The 24,184-nt window shown below is 38.2% G+C and overlaps 1 protein-coding gene across 1 annotated transcript in view; it reads left to right on the forward strand.

Annotated features, from left to right (window-relative positions):
* LOC108797154 (dynein beta chain, flagellar outer arm-like) overlaps positions 1 to 24,184 on the forward strand; it is a 337,005-nt gene that overhangs the window by 200,140 nt on the left and 112,681 nt on the right. The window contains exons 69-78 of the mRNA XM_018568726.1: positions 395 to 610; positions 2,826 to 3,045; positions 4,534 to 4,626; positions 6,840 to 7,001; positions 8,749 to 8,908; positions 9,235 to 9,383; positions 12,823 to 13,040; positions 13,932 to 14,072; positions 15,148 to 15,366; positions 19,332 to 19,443. Coding sequence (XP_018424228.1) covers positions 395 to 610; positions 2,826 to 3,045; positions 4,534 to 4,626; positions 6,840 to 7,001; positions 8,749 to 8,908; positions 9,235 to 9,383; positions 12,823 to 13,040; positions 13,932 to 14,072; positions 15,148 to 15,366; positions 19,332 to 19,443 — 1,690 coding nt within the window. The remainder of the gene's footprint in view (positions 1 to 394; positions 611 to 2,825; positions 3,046 to 4,533; positions 4,627 to 6,839; positions 7,002 to 8,748; positions 8,909 to 9,234; positions 9,384 to 12,822; positions 13,041 to 13,931; positions 14,073 to 15,147; positions 15,367 to 19,331; positions 19,444 to 24,184) is intronic.

A 24,184-nucleotide genomic window follows, 5' to 3' on the forward strand; every position in this document is an offset into this window, starting at 1 on the left:
AAAGGGAAATATCAGGGGTCTGTTTAGACCCCCAATATTTCCCCGAAGCCCCTAAAAGTAAAGTAAAAAATAAAAATATTTAATAAAAAATTAATTAATAAATAAAAATTGATTTAAAAAAATGAAAAAGTTTCAAAAAAAATAAAATATTAAAATTTGAAAAATTAAAATAAAAACATGTGTGTGTGGAGGGGAGGTGCAGGGTACAGTTCCAGTGGTTGTTTATATAATGGGGGGGCGAAAAAAAATTTCTGCCCCGGGCGCCCAGAACTCTGGTTACGCCACTGTAAGAGACCAACAGTTTTCTAGTGGTAGTCATGTATAATCCAGGAGTTGAAATAAATTGACTGTTAGGGGATGAAAATAATTTATCTGAGATTATTTTGTATTTCAGGTGAAACCCTTGCAGAGCAGAGTTACGGAGATGACAATTGCTTTAGAAGATGCAGAACAGAAAATGATATCTTTACAGCAGAGAAAAAAAGCTCTTCTTTTAAGATTAAGTGACCTACAGAGAGGTTTTGAAGAGGCAACCATGCATAAAAACAAGCAACAACAAAGGACTGTTGAAATAGCTAATAAATTAGATCAGGCAGCTCAGGTAGCGCCGGTATGTATTTTATTTCATTTATACAATCACCAGCAGATAGCATTAACAGACAACACTATAAATAAAGAATACAGGAAATATTGGTACTAGCTTTTACTAGCAAGGTACACATGACAAAGCAAATGAAAACTAAATATTGAACATGCAAGATTTCCTTAGTTGTAATACAATTAAAACAGGGGTGCAAGTATGCTATCACCTTCAAAAGTAGAAGAATAAACTGAAACTAAATATCTTTTGTGTTTATGGTTGGTTAAGGCAGATGTGCAAAAGTGGTGTTCTGAGAAGAAACTGCATTTAAAGCAAACTCCAGGCAAACGGATACAGAGTTGAAATACTTACGTACTACTTTCTTGTTCCAATTAACTGCTTTCTGGTTCAGCTTTACTGCTTCCCGAATCCAATCTTCAATAATTGGATGGAGTGGTTATGGTAATTAATTGCTCATTGGGGAGGCTGAAGGTGGAGAGGTGTAAAAGGAATATGCTTTGTCGAATCAGGAAATAATGATGTCACCTGTCTGGCTGTGCAGTGTGGCAGAGGTGTATAAATCACAAGCCTGGATGAACAGATTTATAAATTCTTTTGCAGGTAAAACCATAAAAATATATGTGTTTATAGTAGGGGTGCACCAATACCGATATTAGTATAGGTATCAAGGCCAATACAGGGCATTTTTATGTACTTGTACTCGTGAAAATGCCCCGATTCTAAAGTTCGATAGCGGACCTTTACATTTTTAAACAAGTTTGGCTCCCTGAGTTCCCGAGCTTGCTGGGTACCTCAGGCAGCCTGCTGCGGACCTTGCAGTAGCTGTCCTTGGCAGTGCCGGTCCGGCCACACAACTCCTCCTCCTTCCTGAGACTGGGACAGCTGTGGACAGTCCCACACCTGCCTTTACAGTGTTGGAGAGCCCGACGCCGGGCACCCGCTGGTGCAGCTATGGAGAGACGCACATACAGTCCTAGTCAGAGTCGATCGCAGCACTGGAGATCCTGGCACCCCACAGTACAGTGGGGTGAGACGTGATCCCAGCCCTGGAGAGCCCTGCATGCAGTCCTGGAGAACCCCACATGCAGCCTTGGTGAGACCTGCATGCAACCCTGGTGACACCCAAGTGCAGCCTTGAAGAGCCCAGCAATAGCCAGTACAGCCCTGGGGAGCCCCACATGAACCCCCGGCAACACCCAAATGCAGCCCTGCAATAGCCAGTACAGCCCTGGAGAGCCCCACATGTAGTCCTGGTAAGACGCGAACACAGCCCTGGTGACAGCTAAATGCAGCCCTGGAGAGACCCACATACAGCCCTGGTGAGACACGAACGCAGCACTGGAGTGCCCCACACGTAGCCCTGGTGACACCCAAACGCAGCCCTGGGGGGAACCACATGCAGCCCTGGGGGGAACCACATGCAGCCCTGGTGAGACGCGAATGCAGCCCTGGTGAGACCCAAATACATCCCTGGTGAGATCTGCATGCAGCCCTGGTGAGACACAAACGCAGCCCTGTTGAGGACCCCAGTGCTGCAAGGCACTCAAGCCACTGTGCTGCTCCAATCCATCAACTTTAGATGCCTGCAACCCTTACAGTTTCAGAACACCATTGTTGGAAGCCTTTTGGTCAATCAGACTGAAGATGTACAACTGTTTGCAATTGTTCTTAGGTTTCTGTGCAGAGATAATTAATCCATTACTTGTAGGGTATATTTACTGTCACAAAAACTAGGACATGGGTGTGCAGATCAGTATTTTCATAGAAAAGAAAATACTGTCACTATTTTGATGTTTACCAGTTGTATTCAAAAATCAACCATATGTTTTATGAGTATAGCTAACTCAAGATCTTACTGATCTTAGTTTGCTATCTTGAAGAGATAAAAAATAATTATCAGCCAAACATCAAGGAATAGTATGCTTTAATACAGTATCATTACTGAGATGGTAACTGTAAAAAATATATACTTGCGCTCCTGGGCATATTGTGAACAAGGCTCTGTAAGCTGTATAAAAATGGATGATGTATTATTTGGTTTACTGCACACAGATCTGCAAGCTGGAGATGAGTGATGGTCACGGGCTGCGGAAATAACAACAAAGAATGAGCTTGTAAAAATCCCCAGCCCTTCAGATAACCCTCGCCAAGCTCAATTCAATGAAGTGACATATAACTTGACAACTCCATTTAACTGTCTTTAATATCTTTAATCTCTTTGAAGCTTCTGGAAGACGAGAACAAGAAATATGCTGCTATTGTAAGCTCCCTTCCAGACAGACTCAGTGGGATTCCTGGAAGTACAGCCCTGGCAGCGGGATTAGTGTCGTACCTTGGTGCTTATGAACACCACTTTCGACAGCTCATGCTAACAGTGGAATGGCCTATGGCTGTGAAAGAAAGAGGTTTCCCATTAATGATAGATTCAATTGATCCAGACAAAGGTAATACAGATCTAGATGAAAGATGTCTGTATAGTGTAAGATCTCCTGTGTTGGCCAAGTGAGACACTAGTAATGAGCTTGTTGCTTCAGTGTTCTTTTGTAGAATTAACATTATTATTTTTAGTTTCATACTTTTATTACTACCGGTATATATTACGATATTATTACAATATATTTTATTATTAAATTGCTTAGCTTTCGCTAAGCAAGGCGGTATCTTAACTTTGTATCTCTCTTTTGTTCCATGATCCCACTCTTTCTTTTATCCTTCCCACAAATTTCTCTTCTTTCCTTCCCTGCCTTCTGTGATTCTTTTCCATGCCTCTTGCCTTTTACATATTTTCATCCTGTATCTTCTTTTCTCTTTGTGTACCTGATCTACTTATTACCTATTTTCTACCGATACACAACTCAAAGATGCATATTCTTATGATTCTCAGGTTCCTCTCTGCTAGGTGGCTTCATGCATTGAATGTTTTAGAATTGTTACCCAATTACTATTGAGATATTAATTAGAAAACTGTTACGTTACATACATATTATATAGAATAATATGTTTGTTTAAGCTATAGCTCACATTGAAGACTCAAATTTCTTAGATCTTTATAGTACCCCACATATTATGATTTGTGATGGATTTTTGCTTGGAAATGCTTTAAAATACCCTTATCTCTAGCAGATACTGTTCCACCTCTAGTCTAAATTAGCATAGCTGGGTAAGAGCCACACCCCTCAGCACAAGTGTCCTTTCACAGAGGAAGGAGGTGTGTCTGACCAGGTCTGTATGAATTACTGAGAGCACTGGGTCTTTTCTGGTGCCTTTAGACTGCACAGCCATATTTAGACACCCTACACCACTGCTGTAATAGCAAAGTGAAGGTAAGACTAAAAAGATGATGGACATTTAGTATAATGTATTTTCCACTGCAAATCTATCTTTGATTTAATTTAGGTTACTAACACTGTTTAAACTATAGTGAGATTCATAAACATTTGGGCCCTTATCTTAAAATGTAAAAGTACATGCTTTGTCACCTGACTTATTAGGCTCCTCAGGAGTCCTACATTCTGGGACTCTCTAATATGGAGTTTTTCACTTTGAGAATGGAAGCCCTTACATCTCACACAGTTCACTTCTATGTGATCAACAAACTCAGTGACCAACAACACATTACTGGAGAAGTAGGGGTGATTTACATAATAAAATGCTTTGGGATTTGCATATCAAAGTGCCTTGTATGTTTAGTAAAGTGACACTGGATTTGTTAATTAATATCACTATATGCAATTTTTAAAAGTTTATTAGTGTTCTTGCATATGTTGCATTATGTTACATCTGTGAATTGCATTCTTTATTTTTTCTTCAACATCTTTAATGATAGCTTAGTTTTTAAACATATGTATAACCAAGATGTGTTATGTGCCATTGCATATTATTCACTTGTGCATGTTTGACCATATGTGCTCTTGACAAATATTGTTTTTTAGGGCGTGTGATTGAATTCTCAGTTATATTCCCCAACGATTCCCCTGTGGAAAGGCAAAAGAACAGTAGTGATACAAACACTTTAAAAACACAAGGTATTTATTGGTTTGTAAAGGTTGTATGTCTTTGAAGGGACTTTGTCAATTGTCTAAAACAAATGTAAGGTGGCTGCACCCTGTAATAGAATATTATAAATATTTGCCTTTCCAGTGGTCGGCAACCCCATTCTTCCCTCTCTTGTAGAGCTGGCAGCATCAATGCTGTCTGACACTTCTGGGTGTATAGTTTAATGTCTCTTAGTGACATAGTAGCCAGCAGGAGGAACCAAACCACCCATTGGGGACACACTTTGAAATGTTGGATTTTAGTGGTGCTGCTAGCTTTGCTAGAGAATGAAGAATGGATTTGCCATCTGCTGAAGAAGTAAATATTCATCCTCTTCCATTACACAGTGCAACTGCTTCAGGATCACTTTAAAGAGACATAAAGAAGCAATATGTTAGAACCCACAATTATGTTATTATAAAATGCATGTTTCTGATATATAAAGCCAAATTCCTGACAGATGGAAAACTACACAGTTAACATACATTTCTGTGAACTGTTTTACCTGCCAAAATGTGCAATTCTGATCAAGCACTCTTGTGTTCCAAGTACACTGCCAGATAGCACATTCAAGACTATGATCTTTTTGTCTTCCATTACCATTAAGGAATAAAGCTTAGCAACTAACCTTCCCTCAGTTTGCTAGCTGGAGAGTGAACCCCCAGCAATGAAAGGGTTAAAGGTAAAAGATAGATGTTCCATTGTTTTTCATTTAACAGTTGTTAAGAAAGAGAGTAATCACACAGAGACACTGAGAACTCTCTCTTGTTGCTAATATACAAACCGCTATATTTAATTCAATACAAATAATTATGGAAGAGCGAGCCTGTAAAAATGTGAAAGTCGTAGAAAAAAAATCCCCATGCAGGGAAAAGCAACAGGCTCGCTTTTATGCCCCTTTCTCCAGCAGCACTTAATAACATTTCCTTTGCTTCCCCACTGCTTCATTTAGCTAGCAGGAGTGAAGAAAATGCCCAGTACTTCTGGGTTTGGAGAAGCATGTGACTTGCTCCATGTTACAGCATATTATTTCTCATAAAGCCCTATTGAACCCTGTCTATTTATTACTGTAATGCAGTCAGGCTGTATATACAGTAATACAAATTCCACTACTTTAAGGGTTGAAATACCCTGTGCTGGCAGCGCTAGAAAATAATAAAGGCAATCAAAGGTATCATGCTCTTTCATCTGAGTTTTTAATTAATGTGAAATAAATGAATAATCCAGCAGGAATAGTGCAGACAGGAACTACAGTGTAGAGATTTTGCCTCAAGTGATATATGAAGTTGGTGGGAGACCGAACACACTGACATCCATTTGAAATTGAAATATTATTTTTATGGATTCATAGCCTCCAACAAAGTTTTCAAGAAATATAATGGGCTTCATAAATCACTGTATTACATGTAAATGTAACATGGAAGCTGTATCCAAAGGGAATATAAAAAATCTCAGTCTCATGACTCCTGGTGTTAAGCCTTGCCTATGTCATTCAGCAGTACAATCCCAGAGTCTCTTCTCTTGACTGAGGCTCTGTCATTAGAAAGTTGAATGACAGGGGTTTGGACTTAGTGCTAAGTTGAATCGAGCTTAGCATTGACTTTGCCATCTTTGGTCTGTTTACAAAAACACTGTTCTATTGACTGACACATTCTGAATGGCTCCCCAAGGGTACATTCTCATTGGACCTGCATTTTAACAAACTACAACAACACACATATGTGAACCAAATGGGAATAAAGTGCAGCACTGTATTTAGGTACCTTTGGGTGAATAATGCAAACCGTCTAGACGTAAAGACCTAAAACCTAAAGAAGCAAAGCCTACTGATTTTCTTTTACTTATAGTTAGGGATGAGCTTGGGTTCATACCAAACAGGGTCTGAACCTAAACTTCTCTGAATCCATAATTGCCATGAGGACACCCACCCAACTAGCTGCAGCCAGGGGTGGGATGATTGTGCTGCTGTCAATTACTTTATATGGCCGCGTGGCCATATTATGTAAATGTTATTGACCAAATATAGTCATGTGGCCATATGAGGTTAATGGCATCATTGCATCCCACACCTTTGCTCATGTGCAGCTGCGGGTGGCGAATTCCCTAGCAACAGCTGATTGGGTTGGTCCAAACCTGGGATCATCCCTACTTATAATATTATTATTATATTATGTAATGCAATTGTTTGTTTCAATAGAAAAAGAGAATGATGAGGAAAGTGCATGGCAGACTGCAGACCAAGGAGAAGAAATCAATGCCTCTTCTTTTTTACCTGTCATTACTGAGGACCTCTACATGGACTTTATTAGGGCTTTGATTATGAGAATTGTAAAGGTGGATGAAGTTCAAAAATGGTCAGCAAAAGGTAAATCATGTTATCTATACAAATAACTACGGTTATTGCTTTTATATTTAAATATGCTTTGAGATTTTTATTTTCTTAATAGTTTGTAATAATCTACTTTTAAAATCATTTACAGTATTTTAAAAATACTGTTTAAAAAATATATATTTTTAGCTACAGTAATTAGATTTTTCAGCCTATATGACAAATAACTGAGAGTCTTTAGGATTACTCTTTGTTTACAGATATAGAAAGTTTGCAGAAGCACTGATAACAGATTTGGCTATATATTTTCTGCCAAGCATTTAAGATGGTCCAACATACCTGGCTGTGGTGCGGGGTGGGTTCAGTAAACATTACCTGAGTTTGGGTGCACCGCATTAAAGTCAATACAAATTTTGTAATTCAATATTGACCAATTTCTAGGCTAATAGGCAAACAAAAACAAAAAGCATGGGGAGTTTGGGTAGTGCCTTGGAGGTCATGTACCAATGCATTGATTTTAATGATGCTTAAGGAGCAACATTGAAAATGCACAGTTCCTTTAAATAACATGCCTGGGGGATGCAAAACAGACATTTACAAAGAAAATGAATGTAGTTTAAATTGCTGGCAAATAACAGCTCCCAGCCACTTCCTTCTGTTTGTAAACAAAGCAGCTGGGGATTCCCTTCACCTATAGCAGACCTTTATCCTAGAAGAGGGTCTGCTGTAGATGTTAAGAGGGTGCCCCACCTCTCCCTCAAAAAATGATGTAGGGGCTCCCCCAAAATGTCATACCAGGCTCTTTGGGTATGGCTTTTAAAAAACCCAAAAGGCATTAAGAGTAGTTTTCCCCATGAACCATTTCCTTAGCAAATACTGACAGTATTCCCTCACTTTAGAGAAATCTCCTCTTACATCCTGCTGTGTTTTTGGGACAGAAATTGAAGGGAAATCTCTTCAATGTGGCATAAATTTAAAAAAAAACCCTGTCAGGGTCAGAACTATTCCCTTCTCTACCAAAACTTAAAAAAAATAATAATTTACATGCACTTTAAGCAAGCAATAAATAGGCAGATTGACTTTACTCTATCTTGGCTTTGAATAGACCAGCCTGCAAAATTTGTAGTTGTCCATAATTGCCTCATCTGACAGATATGGGCAATCAGCAGAGATTTCAACCACCCTAACATGGAAGGGAGGACAATAGAACCAGTCCTTTAAAAAGCAATAAATGCATCAATTTGATCATCTTCTTTTAGCCACCAATATCTTAACAGATTTTTGAGCCTGAAAGGCCAAGGGCAAGCCTTGCACAGGTCAGTCAATGACAGAGAAAACTGGTATAACCTTGTCATGAGCCTAAGGTTCCCATTTTACTTTAGGAGAGAGCGCAGTTTAGCTTAGATACCCCAAGCATGTAAAGTACTGTGATAATATTAGTACTTTCAGCTGTTTGCCACATACAGTATGCCTAGTACATGTATAGTTTGGGTTATTTATGTTATTGTGACATATTGAAAGATACACAAATACATCTTTTTAAAACCCAGTTTAATGCTATCTATTCATTATTTTATTCACAATTGGTGTTTATTTGAAAATAATGTATTATTTTTTTAGTTATTTCATTTAATTAGAACACACTCAGTCGCCCTGTATCATTAATGTTCTTGGCTCACCTTGTTATTGGACAGGTGGTGACCTTGTAGTTGAGCTGGAATGTAACTTTCAGAAATGTAATTGGACTTTTAGCTCAATACAAATATGATTTGTGCTCCTGCAGATTGGACTCCTCAGCAGATGGAGAATGCAGCTATACTTTCCTTTTCTTGGCAGCGCCCTGCATTGCTGATAGATCCATGCTTTGAGGGAGAGACGTGGATTCAAGATATCCTGGGTACAACCTCAGGAAATCCATTCTCTTACATAAATCTACAGGCAAGGTGAGTTAAAATATATCTGTTACAAATTTTAAACTTTTTAAATCATCATGAAAAGCAGTAAAAAAAGATTGGTATCTTCTACTATATAAGCTGTATACACAGAATCTGGTGCACTGCGAAACCAAAGATTTTTGCAAGTTTTCTAAGTCTCCCTTTGCTTAGTAGGTTGAAGAGCTTTCTTAAAATGTGGAGCTGTGTTTTTTTATCCATAGCAAGAAGGAAGAACGTGAATTAATTGTATGGATAAAAGAACTAGCATAGATCACTTTCATGTGGTAATTGTTTTTTAGATGTATTTATCAAGTTAAAACTTTGTGTTCAATTAGGCAAGACAGCAGTGTCCTGGCTCCAATTGAAAAAAACATTATATCTGGTGGACCCCTAATTCTAAATAACTACTGTGGTAAATGGGATGACTTACTGATGCCTCTTATTGACCACTGCTGTGCTGCGAATGATAACAGCAGCCATCAAGGTATGCTTTTTGGCAATGTGTTTGTTTCTAATGCTTTTATGCAAGTCTGTTTTTTCAGATTAATTTCATAATGTTATTTTGTGATTTTTATTTATACCAACTTCTTAAAGGTAGGGTGTTTAAAGATTTAAACTAAAGCCCCACTGACTTTTACTGGATAGATAAAGACAACCTGTAAAGAAAGGAATGCAAGAGCTGTCATTGCTAGCTTGTTCTTCAAAAGTACAGCTACCAGTACTATCATTCCAATCCTGGCTTCAATACATATCATTCACTGACTAGAAACAAGCATGCAGCCAGTTAATCTGAAAAATCTGAATTCAGTACCTTATCCCTGGAGCTTTCACCTTTTTTTTGAAGACAGAAAGTCTCCTAACAACCATTTTGTTGAGCAGTTGGTTTGAAATCATATTGCCCTCAGCTCCCCCAAGAGGTTAGCAAGTCTGTGCTTGTAAGTAAATGAACACCTCTCACTTCATTGTGAGGATATTTGATCATGAAGTCATCAATGCATTATATGGCATTTTGATATTGAATGTATGCTCTAGGTATGTACATGTATTTTAACAGAAAATAATACATTTTTTAAGGTCAAATGTTTTAGTTTTTTTTTAACTGTATACATTTTTAAACTATTTTACATCTGTTTCTACTTTATACAGTATACATCCAACCTTTGTTCTACAAATAAACATTTAATACATAACAAAGGATTTCACTATGGTTTAGTTAACTAGACAGCATAGCGGTTGCAGCATGCCGTGAGGCACATGTTGTCTCATTGAAACTTCACTCTGATAAGTGAGGAGTCGCTATTAATGAGTCAATGAATTGTGTAACAACAGTAAACTGAGAGCCTTTAAAATGTGAAGAGGTGCCTACAACTATACTTTCTGAATCAAATGCAAAAAGCATCATAGTAATATGCTATATTACATATTTATCTTTTAAATAATCTTACCTTTTTAGTATTGACCATTATAAATTAAGTAAGAAAATGTGTGCAAAACCACTCAAAATTTTATAGATACAGTAAGCAACCATTTTCGAATAATAATTTGTGTACACAATAAAAAAAACTAATTTAGAATTCTCTCTACTTATTTGCATTGTCATAGCTGTATTGGCTTTAATTGTGATATACATTGCACAGTCTGCTATTCCTGCAAAGAACTGATGCATATTTTTGCACGTTGTTAGCAAGCTACTGTGAGTGACATAAAAACAGATGCTTGCATAGGATATACCCAGCAACAGAGCTCTATCACCTTTACTGAGAGATAGTTAGAGTTTGATGGGCTGGTATGTTTTACAATTTTTTAAACCCGCTGCCTTAATGTGCAGTGATGCCATAACTTCCAATGCTGTTTTGCTACTTTTTACAGTGTTTAGGTTGTTACAGATTCATAGTACCATAATGATTTCAGTATTACAACTTCACACATTTAATTTTCCTCAAGCTTTGAAGTGTACTCATGAAGAGTTTATAATGTTCAGCTGTATTTCTTTTTATAGGTGTGATATTTTCCTTTTTCATTCACACTCCTTACATTGATTAGGGGGCTTTGCAAAATGTTTTTACTTTGCCCTGCTAGTCATATTAAACAAAATTATTGTAATATTATTAACCAGTTCAGCTCTCACACCCGTATACCTCTTATGCACCACAGCCATTTTTACATTTCTGTTATGAACCTATTTATTCAGCAATAACTTTGTCATAAGATTTGGATTCGCTGCCGAGTTAGGTTCACTGTGAATTTTATATGTTTGCTGTTTACAGAAAGGGTGACTTTATGGGTAAGTTCACACTGGCAGCACCAGAAGCTACCACTGCTAAATGTGACAGCTTTCGCTCAGGTTGGTTCCCCTGTGGGTCATTGCATGCCAAGCCCATTAAGCTGTAAATATCAAGGTAAAAATAAAAGAAAGATGTGGGCTTGTCCCCAAATTCCATACCAGGACCCTTTGGTCGGGTATGGACTTTAAGGGGGAATTCCACACAAAAAGAATGATGTGGAGTGCTCTCCAAAATCCATTATCACACCCTTATCTCTGTGTCCCCTCCTAAATCATACAAAGCCACATGCCCTCAACATGAGGGGGGTGCATTACCAAGGGGCACCCCATGGCAGAACACCTTGTCCCCATGTTGATGAGGACAAAGACCTCTTTGCCAAGAGGATGTTGAGGTTTGCAGGGGGGGGGGGCTGATCGGAATATGGAAGCCCCCAATAAAAATAAAGGGGGCCCCCAGATGCCATCCCCTCTTTGTGATTGAGTATAGGGTACTTACCTCTACTTATTTACAAAAAAAGTGTAACTTTAAATAATGAGACATCAACATTTTATTAAAAAAAGTCCCATGCTGCACATCCATCATCACACATGTCATCCAGGGATGCAGATCCTCATCAAACACAGTGAGCCACACTGGGTATCCACAGCAGAATATAAACAAAGGGGCAGGGTATAGCTGGTGATGTAATTTACCTAGAATGGGCTTTTCCATTTTTGGTCAATAATGTTACTGGTTATACCTACTCCTTTGTTTAAATTTAGGTAGAAGTGGGCAGGACATGATGGGGAACTCTGGGAGGCTAGCTCCCACCTGGTCCTCCTCCCTTGTGACTGACAGCAGGCTGTGGGCAGATTCTATAGCCTATAGACAGACTGCTATACGCCAATGTGCCTCACATACCCTGGCATCTTCATCAAGTTCTGCCCACTGTTAGTATCACTGTTTGTTAAGGAAAAATATATCTGCTTAAATAATCTTTTGAATCTTACACTTCCCTGAGGGCCACATTTCTGTGGCATAGGGGCACAGCAGGAGGCAAGGGACCAGGAACTCAACACCTCTGGAAGATTCTTTAATATTTAATTTCTCTGCAGCATCTCCACAGCAGCAATTAATAGCGTGGGCTGAGGAATAAGTGGCTATTAAATATCCTATTTGAAGGGGCACATTTTTTAGTAATTTGATTTTTAGCAACAATAAATATTTCTGCCCAAGTTTGGCTGGATGTCTGACATTAACATTTATTAGTACATTTCAGGTAAAGTTTCAAACATTCATTCGTCAGTATCCAAGGTGAATGTTTGGCTTGTTTGGTTTAAGGTAGAAACTAAGGTAAAAAAAAATGATAGTATACTGTGCACAGTGGAGGAAGGTTTACAGTATTTTCCAAATGTTTCTTTGATTCTCAATTATAATATCATATAGATTGGTGTCAGATCAACAGCTAGTGTTTGCTCCATAAATAAGGTGAATTTTCACAAACTTGGTCTGCAGGACCTAAACCTAGTACTTTTATAAGTGCTCTAATCAATAGCATCTACTCCATTTGCAAAAAGCACATGTGACTAGTGCATGCACCAGGTTAAACACAATGGCATATTTGTTTTCTTTTACATGGAAGTTTGTTGTTTATTTCAGATACTTCCTCAATTATATCCTTCAATGGGCATAGGCTTCTCTGTGCAGACCACTTCAGACTATATCTTGCAGCTGATAAGTTAGAACCCAGTCTTAACACGGAAATAAGTTGTGGTACAACTATTATTAACTATGGTTTCTCTGAAGGAAGTTTGCTTGATTTGTTGCTAAGAAGAGTTTTTGCAAAACTTCAGCCTGAACTCTATAGAAAGTTAATGGTAAGTTTTCAAGGTATCAAAAAAAAAAAATGTTACCTTCACACACATACAATAATAAATGTTACTGGCGCAGGAAGTGAAATTTCCACTGTTTTACTTAAATTTGGCATTAACTTTGTTTAGGTCTCTGAGCTGATAATGTCTGGATTTTTATTTATTTATTTATGTGAAACATGTGAAATAATTTCTCTAAAGGCAGATTAGCCAAACTCAGAAACAAGAGAACATATTTTGGTGTGTTCGATGTATGTATTTTATGTTTCTGTACTTTATAGCAGTTATGTGATTTTATAGGTAACTGTATTGGTCAGTTGGTCATTTAAAAAAAAAAGAAACTTCTGGTGGTGAAAGTTGCTAAATAAGAACTACAATTTAGAAGTAATGGTGCAGTAGTAGAGTGGCTGCTGGCAGAATTTACAAATGTAATTTATAGAAGTAACAAAATAGGAGTTGTGCTGGAAGAGGTTTCCATTTTTAGATTTAGAAGGGGTATTATAGTACTAGATTATGAGTAATAAGTAGAGGTGCTTCTGGCAGCAGGTAGAGGCTTCAAACAGGGTGCTGGGTGGCATGCAAAGAACTGTGGCAAAAAGTTGCATGGATGGGACCTAGGGAACAATCAAGCAAAGTAAAAATTGGTTTGGTTTATGAAAATAAAAAGTGCCATAGTAGTTAGGGTTGATACTTTTCTGTAAACTAGATTTGCTTTTGTACTTTTGTTATTGTTCCTTGTCTAACGTTTACATATTTACTTCAGAGTATACAGTATACCAGTTATACAGAAAATGCCTTTATTGCATATTTATAATGTTAAACATTTCTGGAATTGTATATCTTAAGAACATACCCTTGAGTGTTATATGTGATGCATGAACCTGATTTATATTACAGGAAATGGCTAACATTATCCTGGACTATCAAAAGAGCCTAAAGGAGCTTGAAAAGAAAAGTAGAGAATGTTTTATTTCACTAAAGTTAAACAATATGGACAGTGATATTAACATTATTGATATTTTAAAGGAAAAGAAAAAAGTAAGTAGTGTGCAGAACAAATTCAGCATTTTATTATAAGAATCTGGCTCCTTTATATAGCACTGGGCAGACTGGCAGCAGGTTTATAGAAAAGCCCATTCATCAGCCCCTATTTGTTCTAGAGGAGAATTCACTCTACTATTCTTTAACTACTGCAAACACCAACAGATGTATTCAGTAAAGCAGTTCAAGAAGCAATGTGGATGCACAAATCTCTAGTGACGGTAATCTAAAATCTAGTTGATAATAGTTACTGCACTTTGCACATCCTCATTATTCTCTTTATTGTCTTAATAAACAAGCCAAACACATTTTAACGTTTGAATGTTTTTGGACTGCGGGAGGAGATAAGGACATGAAGCGACACACAGCTATGCAGATGCAGCTGCAACAGGATGAAATCCATATTTGACCCTCATTGCTGTAAGATTATAAGCGTAACCTCAAAGGTCACAATACTACAGTATGAAAATAGATACTTATTGACAGCAGCATAAGTGCTAAATTATGTGAGAGCTAGTACCCCTTTCAGGACATTTTATTTGGCAACACTTACAGTTGCGTATCTTTGTGACTGAACACTTCCATAAACCACAAATATTTTTAATAAGTGTATGAAGGGTCTCAATCATTTTAGTGCCAGGAGATCCAAGTGATGGATATTTATTGACTCATAAGGTGTAGGAATGTTCTATTTCTACTGTCAGTGAACATGGGAAAACCCCTTATAACATTACAGGAGGACCTGGATAAAATAGGACAACTATTTGGCAGATGAGGTTTAATGTTGAAAAATGATGCACTTTGGGGTTAAAAATAGGCAAGCGGAATACACATTAATGAAAATTCTACTAGGGAAGTCAGAAATGCATCTGAGGGTCATTGTAGACCACAGATTGAATAATTTTGAAAAAAAAGAAGTTCACACAAGGACCCATACATAGGCATACACATGCAGAATCCCATACATACACGCAAAAATAGGTTGACCTTGATGGACCTGTGTCTTTATTCAACCTCAAATACTATGTAACTATGTAAATATTACTTTGATATTGTCATTTTCTTTTTGAAGATTTCATATGAGGTCGAGAAAGCCAGATTGCACCTAAATGATCTGCTGCAAGTGAGGGACACATTGTACCCCATAGCTCAACAAGGGGCTGTCTTATCTTCATTCTTAAAGTCTCTAAGATCCTTAAGTCCGGAATATTACTTCACCTTTGATTTTTTCTTAAAACTATTTGACTCAGCCATTGAGACAAAGGACAAGGTCAAGGAAGATGTTTTTCAGGTATGGCATGTTGCAGTGAATGTACTAAGGACCTGTTTGTAAACGGTTGTTGGAATTGATATCTTGGAAAAACAGGAAATGTTACATTTCCTGTCTTTTTTTTTCAAAGCTGCTCTAGAATGAGTTTTTGTTTGTTTGTAGCAAAATTTGACGAAAGAAATACAATGAGAAATATTTTTTAGATCGATTTAACCAATCTATAAAAATAGTTCACTGTCTTTTTATGTTCCCCAAAAAGAATAAACAGATTTGTATTGGGGGGTGGGGGGACCTATAAAGGAACGTGACAACCCCCAAACAGGGGAATTAGAACAGGGGTACATTTATTAATTTCAAGAAAAAGTAAAATATACATAAACACCCCAGCACCTTAAAAAAAAGTCCATTAGTTACATACAGAAAAATTGTTACAATAAAAAAAAGTTACTAGTATTCACCCTTGTAAACTCCATCTTCAAACATATTATCCAGCAACATAAATCCATCATCAATCACAGCATCCGGAAATGGAAATCTTTATCAATCACAACAACCGACCACCTTAGGATGTTTCCCTGTCCCACACCTGTAGCTAAATTACAGATACAAGGTACTGCGATAATGCAAACATGGTGCTGGGGACCACAGGTGATGTCATTGACCGTTTATGTTTATGACCAAATTAGGTCAGCACTGGGGATCTGTCATTTAGCGATGGGATGGGAGTATGGCGGGTCATTGGTTTGTCATCATGATAGATTAACTTTGCTGGACAACGTGATTGAAGATCTTAATTGTGATTGCTGAAACATGCGTTTCATGAAAGCTGGAATTGTTATTGCAGCCTTCAGTTGACCTGTGATATGCTTGTGTTAAGCACACGCTATTTTAACATCACAGACTTTATTGTATCTATTACTGTGATAAAATAAAGGTTTTGGGTGTTATTTTAACACTTTTGCAATGCATTTGTTTTTGTGAAAGGGGTGGGGGCAGATGCTTTGTAGATGACTGTTTTACTTTTACTTTCACCACATAAGGATTTCACATATAATGAATATTTCCTGCCCTGGAGACAAGTAAACATGAAATAGCATTATCATTATTAAAAATGAATATATTAAATTTTAGGTTGATTTAGATCTACATCTGTTGATATTCAAACAGTGTAGGGAGGGCAAACAGTTCTAACCACCCAAAATCTGGTTTGTTATTACATTTGCGACTTGGAACAATCCCCTTGCACTAAAAACCCATTGATGGGTGTCTAGAGACATGTGATTTTCTGTGTAAGAAGAGATTTGTTGAAAACCTCTAACTGTAAAAAAGTTTTCCAAATTTACACAAGGACAAAAACTTGTGCAGCAATTCCAACTACTTGTTTCCTTATTTTTCTGCATAATGCAGTACCATGTCAAAATATAGAAAAAAGGTTCCATCTCTATTTACCTCACTTCATTAGAGTGCAACAAGTATGATATAACACCTGAAATCTGTTATAACACCACCCTGAAGGAGGTGGTAAATCTACACCTCAATAATGAGTGATAAAATAACCTTTTCTCTTTGTGAATTGCATTTCAAGCATATTTTATCATTAGGACGATAAGATTTCAACCACTGTGTAAAGACCTCGAATAGGTCACAATATATAAACAATCCGTGAAAAAAATATAAACAATCCGTGAAAAAAAATATATATAATCCGTGAAAAAAATATATTAGAGAATTGGAATAAATTGGTCAACGAAAAAATAAACGTGAAAAGTGTGTACAAAGGAAGTTATTAGTGATATATATTGATGGTGGTATATATTTCGTAGCGGTAGTCCAACAGCCCCCCTTGGGTGGGTACTCACCAAATGGAGTTGGATCAAAGGCTTTTAGTTGGTGACACTTGAGCCTGCAATCGTGCTTTCAAACTTGGACCCAGTTGTTTTTAATCTCAGTCCCTGCAAGATGAGTGTTCGGTTTTTCTCCCTTACAGCGCTGGCTGTATCCCAGAAGTAAAGCTGGATCGTCTCAGGCGCAGTGTCAAACAAAACTCCTTGCCGTGGTCCCGCAATATTTCAAAGATAAAAAAAGGAGAGAGCCCTCATAGTGTAGCATATAGCTGCTAACAGTGCAGCAAGAGGAGAGCACATGCTAGTGGAACTACAGGTGCCAGCAGACCCACAGCAGCAAACAGTTCCCGAGTGGTCCTGCCAACGTATTGAAGTCCACACGGACATTCCAAAAGGACCAATTAGCAGAGTGCTTATATACCATCTACCTCATTGCTTTGCATCTACCTTCTTTTTGAAAAAGTCACCTGACGAAACGCGTCAAAGAGGGCAGACGCTAGATTTGCACACGAGGGTTTTAAAGTTTGTTCCTGAGCTGCTTGTGCCGGCCGGATTTTTTTGCCTGTGTAAGTTACTACTTGTAATAAAACTAAATATTTTTTGCACGCTACACTATGAGGGCTCTCTCCTTTTTTTATCTTTGAAATATTGCGGGACCACGGCAAGGAGTTTTGTTTGACACTGCGCCTGAGACGATCCAGCTTTACTTCTGGGATACAGCCAGCGCTGTAAGGGAGAAAAACCGAACACTCATCTTGCAGGGACTGAGATTAAAAACAACTGGGTCCAAGTTTGAAAGCACGATTGCAGGCTCAAGTGTCACCAACTAAAAGCCTTTGATCCAACTCCATTTGGTGAGTACCCACCCAAGGGGGGCTGTTGGACTACCGCTACGAAATATATACCACCATCAATATATATCACTAATAACTTCCTTTGTACACACTTTTCACGTTTATTTTTTCGTTGACCAATTTATTCCAATTCTCTAATATATTTTTTTCACGGATTATATATATTTTTTTCACGGATTGTTTATATTTTTTTCACGGATTGTTTATATACTGTGACCTATTCGAGGTCTTTACACAGTGGTTGAAATCTTATCGTCCCAATCATTTTTTTTGTTTTTCCACAGCCCTATTGTACTATTAATTTTATTTTTATTTATAAATTTTTTTATGATTCCATGTAAGACACATCACTTGTTTTAGAGCTAGACCGCCTAAACCTAAAATTTCACTTTATCACTTGGTTACATTAAGTCTTTTATTAGTTACACCTTTAGCGCTTTGATATATATTTTCTCGATTGTTGATAGGATTCCTCTATCCTCTTTCTAGAGCGGCTTTAGGTCTTAATTTATTATACATTTCCACTTTAGTCTCCTTTCCAGAAGCGCGGATTATCTATTTCTTACATATTTTATCATTATAGTTGCAAATAACAATTTTTCTCCTCAGAGCTAAGGGTGAGTTTTGTTTTTTTTATGTTACGTTTTGGGTATGGGTATGAGTATACTGATAAAAAAAGATGGCGGTATATATATTTCTGTATGTATCATTACTGCATATTGTATGTAGTAATGATATACACAAAGGACCTAATGAATGATGGTCAGCTGGGCTGTAAACGTGCATTAGCCATTTCTAAGTACTGCATGCTAAGATTGATTAAAATCAGTAAAGAAAATGTTTCATGCAATGCTGATCAATAGCTAGTATATTAAATGTACCATTCATTTAAACCAGTAATTGGCTTTTTCTGAACAATCTTGATTGAGTGATTGATCAGTGATTTCAGTGACTTACTGCAGTAGGTACAGTGATCTAAATATTAGTTAAATGCTGCTCTAAAACATGATAAGTTTAGTATATTCCTTTTCTTGACAAAACCAACAGGTTATTAACAAAAGGGTGAAGAGTTTGGAGAAGGCAGGAGAAGTGAACAATCTAGGACAAAGTAGCTGATTTGGAAAAATTCTCCAATTCAGCTCACTTTCCAGTTCAGCTATGTTGTCCTAGATTGTTCACTTCTCCTGCCTTCTCCAACCTCTTCACCATTTTGTAAATAGCCCTGTAAATTTCAGTGTGATGGGCTGACATAGTGTGATGTATTTATTTTTCAATTTCTTGGCTTTAGCTGAAGAAGGAAACATCTCCTGAAGACCCTCCTCTTATAATTCCTCCTTCTGAAACTGACCAGCAGATGGATGAAGCCGTAATAAGTGAGAAGGACATAGAAGAAACTGAAGGTACTGTAGCACATATGATGGCAGACACAGGCACAGACAGTTTTTGTTTTTTTTCACCATTACTTATCATTTATACTGGCCTTTTTAAAATAGCAAACAGTTAAGAGATAGGATGAAGGTTTTAGTGCTGAATAACACTTTTGTTAGGTAAATAGTACATTTTCATAGATATCTGTACATTAGACCAAAAAGAGTGTTAACTGAGTAGGATAGAGGAACAGGGAAAAGGGATACCTGATAGGGGTTCTAACCCTTCCACACTCTTTCCAAAACTAAGAGGGTTATTCACAAAGGAGCCGAAGGATTAAGCCGAAGCATCAGCTAATCCCTTGGCTCACTTTGGCCGCTGGAGCCCTGCGGTTCAGCCGTCTCATACAGCAGCCGAAGGCAGCCAAGTGGCTCAGCCGAGCCGAACACATATGCTTCGGCTCGGCTGAACCGAAGTCACAGCTGAAGCGGGGGGGGGGGGGCGCGGTCTGCCGAAGCCGACTGTTCTCCCCACAAATGTAGACAACTGAGCGGAGCCAGCCGTGATGTCATGGCTGCCTCCGCCCAGTTGTTGTCATTCAGTGACAGCCCAGTGTCCTCAAATGACCAGAGGACGCTAGGCTGTCATTTAATGACACCAACTGGGCAGAGCCAGCCATGACATCACGGCTAGCTCTGCCCAGATGTTTTGATTTGGCCGGGACCTGCAAGAAGACTCTGACAGGTGCTGGACAAATGTAAACAGTTGGGCAGAGCTAGTGGTGATGCTACCACTAGCTCCGCCCAATTGTTTATATTTTGCCTGCATCTGTCAGAATGTCAATTTGCGGTGGGAGTTCAACGCGTTCAGACGGGTCAGTGAGCATCGTGTTTTAAAAATTTAAACGAGTCATTGTCGTGGCTGACAACGCTGGACTTCGCAATTGGATCAGTTTTTGGGATTTTTTTTATAAAGGAATTGTCAAAAATCTTTGTTTTTTTTCAATGAAAGGATTTTTTTCAAAAGTCTTGGGTGTTTATTTATATTTTTATTTAACCCTTTAGTGAATGGGTAGGGTTAAAAGTACCCCTTATTCATTCACGGGGGGCGCATCTGGGTGCTCCTTTATTAAAGGGGGTACCCCGATGAAAATAGGCCCCCCTGGCCACAGATCCCCAAAACCAATGCCCCAGGGCTTGTGGGGAAGAGGACATTGTCCCCATCATCATGGGGACAAGGTGCTTTTCCAGGGGGGTCCTGGAAAACCACCCTCCCAGTGCCTAGGGCATGGAGCCTGGTATGGCAGGGAGGGGGGTGCTCGCTCGCTCGCCCCCCCCCCCCTTTCCTGCCCTGCCGGGCCTGTGCTCGGATTAAGGGTCTGGTTGGGAATTTTAGGGGGGACCCCACATTTCCCCCCCCCATTTTGGAGGTGGGGTTCCTCCTTAAAATCCCTACCAGATTTTAGCAGATGTACAGCAGATGTGAAATCAGCCGCACTGGGTCGTAGTAAATAGCCAATCGGTGTTTGGCTCACTTTACTTCGGCTAGGTTATTCACTTGGCTGCCTTCAGCAGCTTAGTGAATAACCCCCTAAGAAAAACAATTAAGTTGACGTATACTTAGCATAGCGCAGTATAGCATACTGTTGCTTTGGATTCCTTATTGCATTTGCTTTAGTGTTCTGTACTCTGGTTCACATAAATGTTTCCTACAATTTACTTGTTGAGTACATTATTTTTTACAGTATTTTGTTTTCTAAAAGAATGAGAAAATATTTAAATAACAGTAAAAATAAATCTTGTAAATTCTCCAATGTGTATTTTTTTCTAATGGATGTACATGTTATAATCTCTGAGTTACCGGCAAAACACAGAACAGATATTTGACAAATTTACATTGCAGCAATAACATCCAAATAAATAATTATCCAGGAGATTCAGCACATAGAGTGTTTAAACAGAAAATTAGTTCTGATATACAGTCACTCAAAGGAACATCTTGGATATAATTATACACATGATAGAAAATGCTGCTAGAAGACCAGACTCAAGCTGAGTTAATGGCGTGCAGCTGCTGACCACTTCTCAATTCCATGTAATGAGCCATTGTATGTGCCCTAGAGACACACTACCCAGTGTTTAGGAATAAGCTAGCAGAAAAAATGCTAGGGCACCGACTGAACAAAGCTGCTCTGGCAGATAAGAAAGACTGGTACTGTGCAGACATGTGTCCACCAGAGTGTTAAATCCATGTATCTGATGGGCTATATCTGATACTCTAGGCCTGGACCATTTCTGGAAACATTTTTCTTGTAATTTAAATAATCTTCATTAACTGACTGAAGTCTAACTACACCATAGCAGACTCTCATATTTTATATATGCAAATGTTCATTCAAATACAGTTGATTTACAGGTACCAGTTCATCATTTGCATATCCAACCTCTTTACGCATGTAAAAGCAAGTCATTGCAGTGAAGGAAAAAGGGCAGTGATATTGTATCAATATTGTAACGTGATTATATTATGTCATGATTAGATCATCAACACATTTGTTTAAAAAAAATAGCCACAGGTGCACTTGTTAAAAGAGAGCTCTTCTATTTTTCATTTACAGTAAACTGATTTTTTTGCATTCTGTTACTAAAAGGGGCCTTTTTTTATAATGGAAATTGGATATTGCTGTGCTCTGCACAGGATGGCACATTGCTTTGTGCCTGCATTTTACGTGCAAATTATTAAGTGTGGATAGTGTTGTGGATCTTGCAGTGTTCTTAAAAATGTTCCCTGCATAACCTTTAAAAGAACTACCTCAATAGGTGGAAAGCCTAGTGGCATGACTTTGACAGGGCATGTGACCATACTCTTAGTACTAGAACTCCCCCCCCCTTTTTTTTTTTTTTAATGAAGCGTGTTCTGCATGCTTCATAGTGCCAAATGAAGCAGAGGACACATTTGTAAAGAACACCACTGTAATTTATAGATGTGGTGAAAGATTTTTTTTCCTTCAAAAAGTGGTGGTATGGCCTCACTGCTTAAAAATTAATTGAGTAATTTAAATTAATAAATTAGCCCCAAGGGTTTTTTACATTGGGAGGGTTCTACTACTAAATTTGACCTACAATCAAACAGCCAAGAACTTTAATATATACTGTATATAGGAAATATCTTACCTGCCAAAGAATTTACAATTTTATTCAACCAGCATTGTCATCAAAGCACCCCTACTAGACAGCAAAGCCTGGTCCTTTCCTGGCATTCCTACAGAGTACACTAAAGCTAGGCAATACAGTCTAGTCTTGGGCCTACCCCAGCCTGTGATTGGACAATGAAGGAGCAGCAGCACAAGAACAAACTTATCACTTTAATCATTGTGCAATGCAGCAAAACCTGACTGACTTAGAGTGCAGCTCTTACTTTTCCAATCTGCATGCTGTAATGTAGGGGATATCAAGTGATTATCAGGTAGTTTTGCTAGCTGTATGTTAACATACATTTGTCTGATAAAGCCTGTGTCCTGCGGTCCAGCTAATTCCCCAAACATCACAATATATTGCAAAAAAAACACCAGTTGATCCTGTCAGAGATCTTGTAAATGTAAAACTTATTGTGCTCTCTGCCTCTGTTGCATTCTTATCATTTACATTATTCCAAGTTAACACTCAATACTATAGAACACCTCTCCTCTATGTTATAGAGAAAAGGGTGGGGTATTCTGTCCTAGTATGGCAAAGCATCTTTTTCATAAATACAGTATATTGTATGCCTATATTCCTAGAACAGGAAGTGTCTTACTGACAGGGAGACCAGGTAAAAATATATTTTTTAAAAGGCTTAAAAAAGAAAAATGATGCAGCAACCACATCTAAGGACTGCAAAGCCTCAACATATTATTTTTTGTTCTTGGGTTTATTTAAGCTTTAATCTTTGTATGGCTCATCCCTGTGTTCTCATGTAGTGCACACGCATGCAAGAATGAAAAGAGCAAATAGATTATTTTCCACAGCAGCAACATAAACAGTCATTTTCTTTCTTCGGTACCGCAAAATAACTTAAAAGATGGCTTTCTTCAGCATAGAAATGATAAATTGTACCGTTTGCTTTCTTCAGCACAAAAAAGAATAACAATAGCCTCACCGGCTTGGATGGTTTCAGTCCACAAGGTGATCACACTCTTAACCTTAGAGTTTCTTTCAGCCCACAGGCTTCCAGTAAAGTTCAGCTGTTCCACATCACCAGTACCTTAGTCTGCTCCACAGCCTTGTCTGCACACATTAATCTCTCTCTCTCTCTCTCTCTCTCTCTCTCTCTTTCTCTTCCTATCCTCTGCTCTCTCTCTCTCTCTTCCTATCCTTCTGAACACACTTCCTGCAGCAGGTGTTAACCCATTCCCGTACCTTAAAAGGACCACAATCTAAACAAAGGGAAATATACACCTCTCCCGGGACCCATCTTCTGGCGTCCTGTGCAATATATATATTTATACACACATACACAATAAAATGCTTTCAGTGGTACACTTAACAGACCAAACGGGAACAAATAAGAGAAGTTCATTGTTATAGTTCACAAGGACTTTAAGTACACTTAGTACGTGCAAGCATTTTCTCCCTGGTGTATATTCTTTTGTGTATGGTTCTCAATGTTACTTGGCATTAAGGTTTTGGTTTAGTAAGCATCATGTTTGATCTCTGACCGTATTTTTTTTCTTGTATACATTTAGCAGGCCTGCAGAGTGAAACTACAGCCTTTTTTTTTTTTTTTAACCCTAGC

This window comes from Nanorana parkeri, unplaced genomic scaffold (genome assembly GCF_000935625.1).
Source record: "Nanorana parkeri isolate BGI_ZX_2015 unplaced genomic scaffold, ASM93562v1 scaffold1235, whole genome shotgun sequence".
Lineage (NCBI taxonomy): Eukaryota > Metazoa > Chordata > Amphibia > Anura > Dicroglossidae > Nanorana > Nanorana parkeri.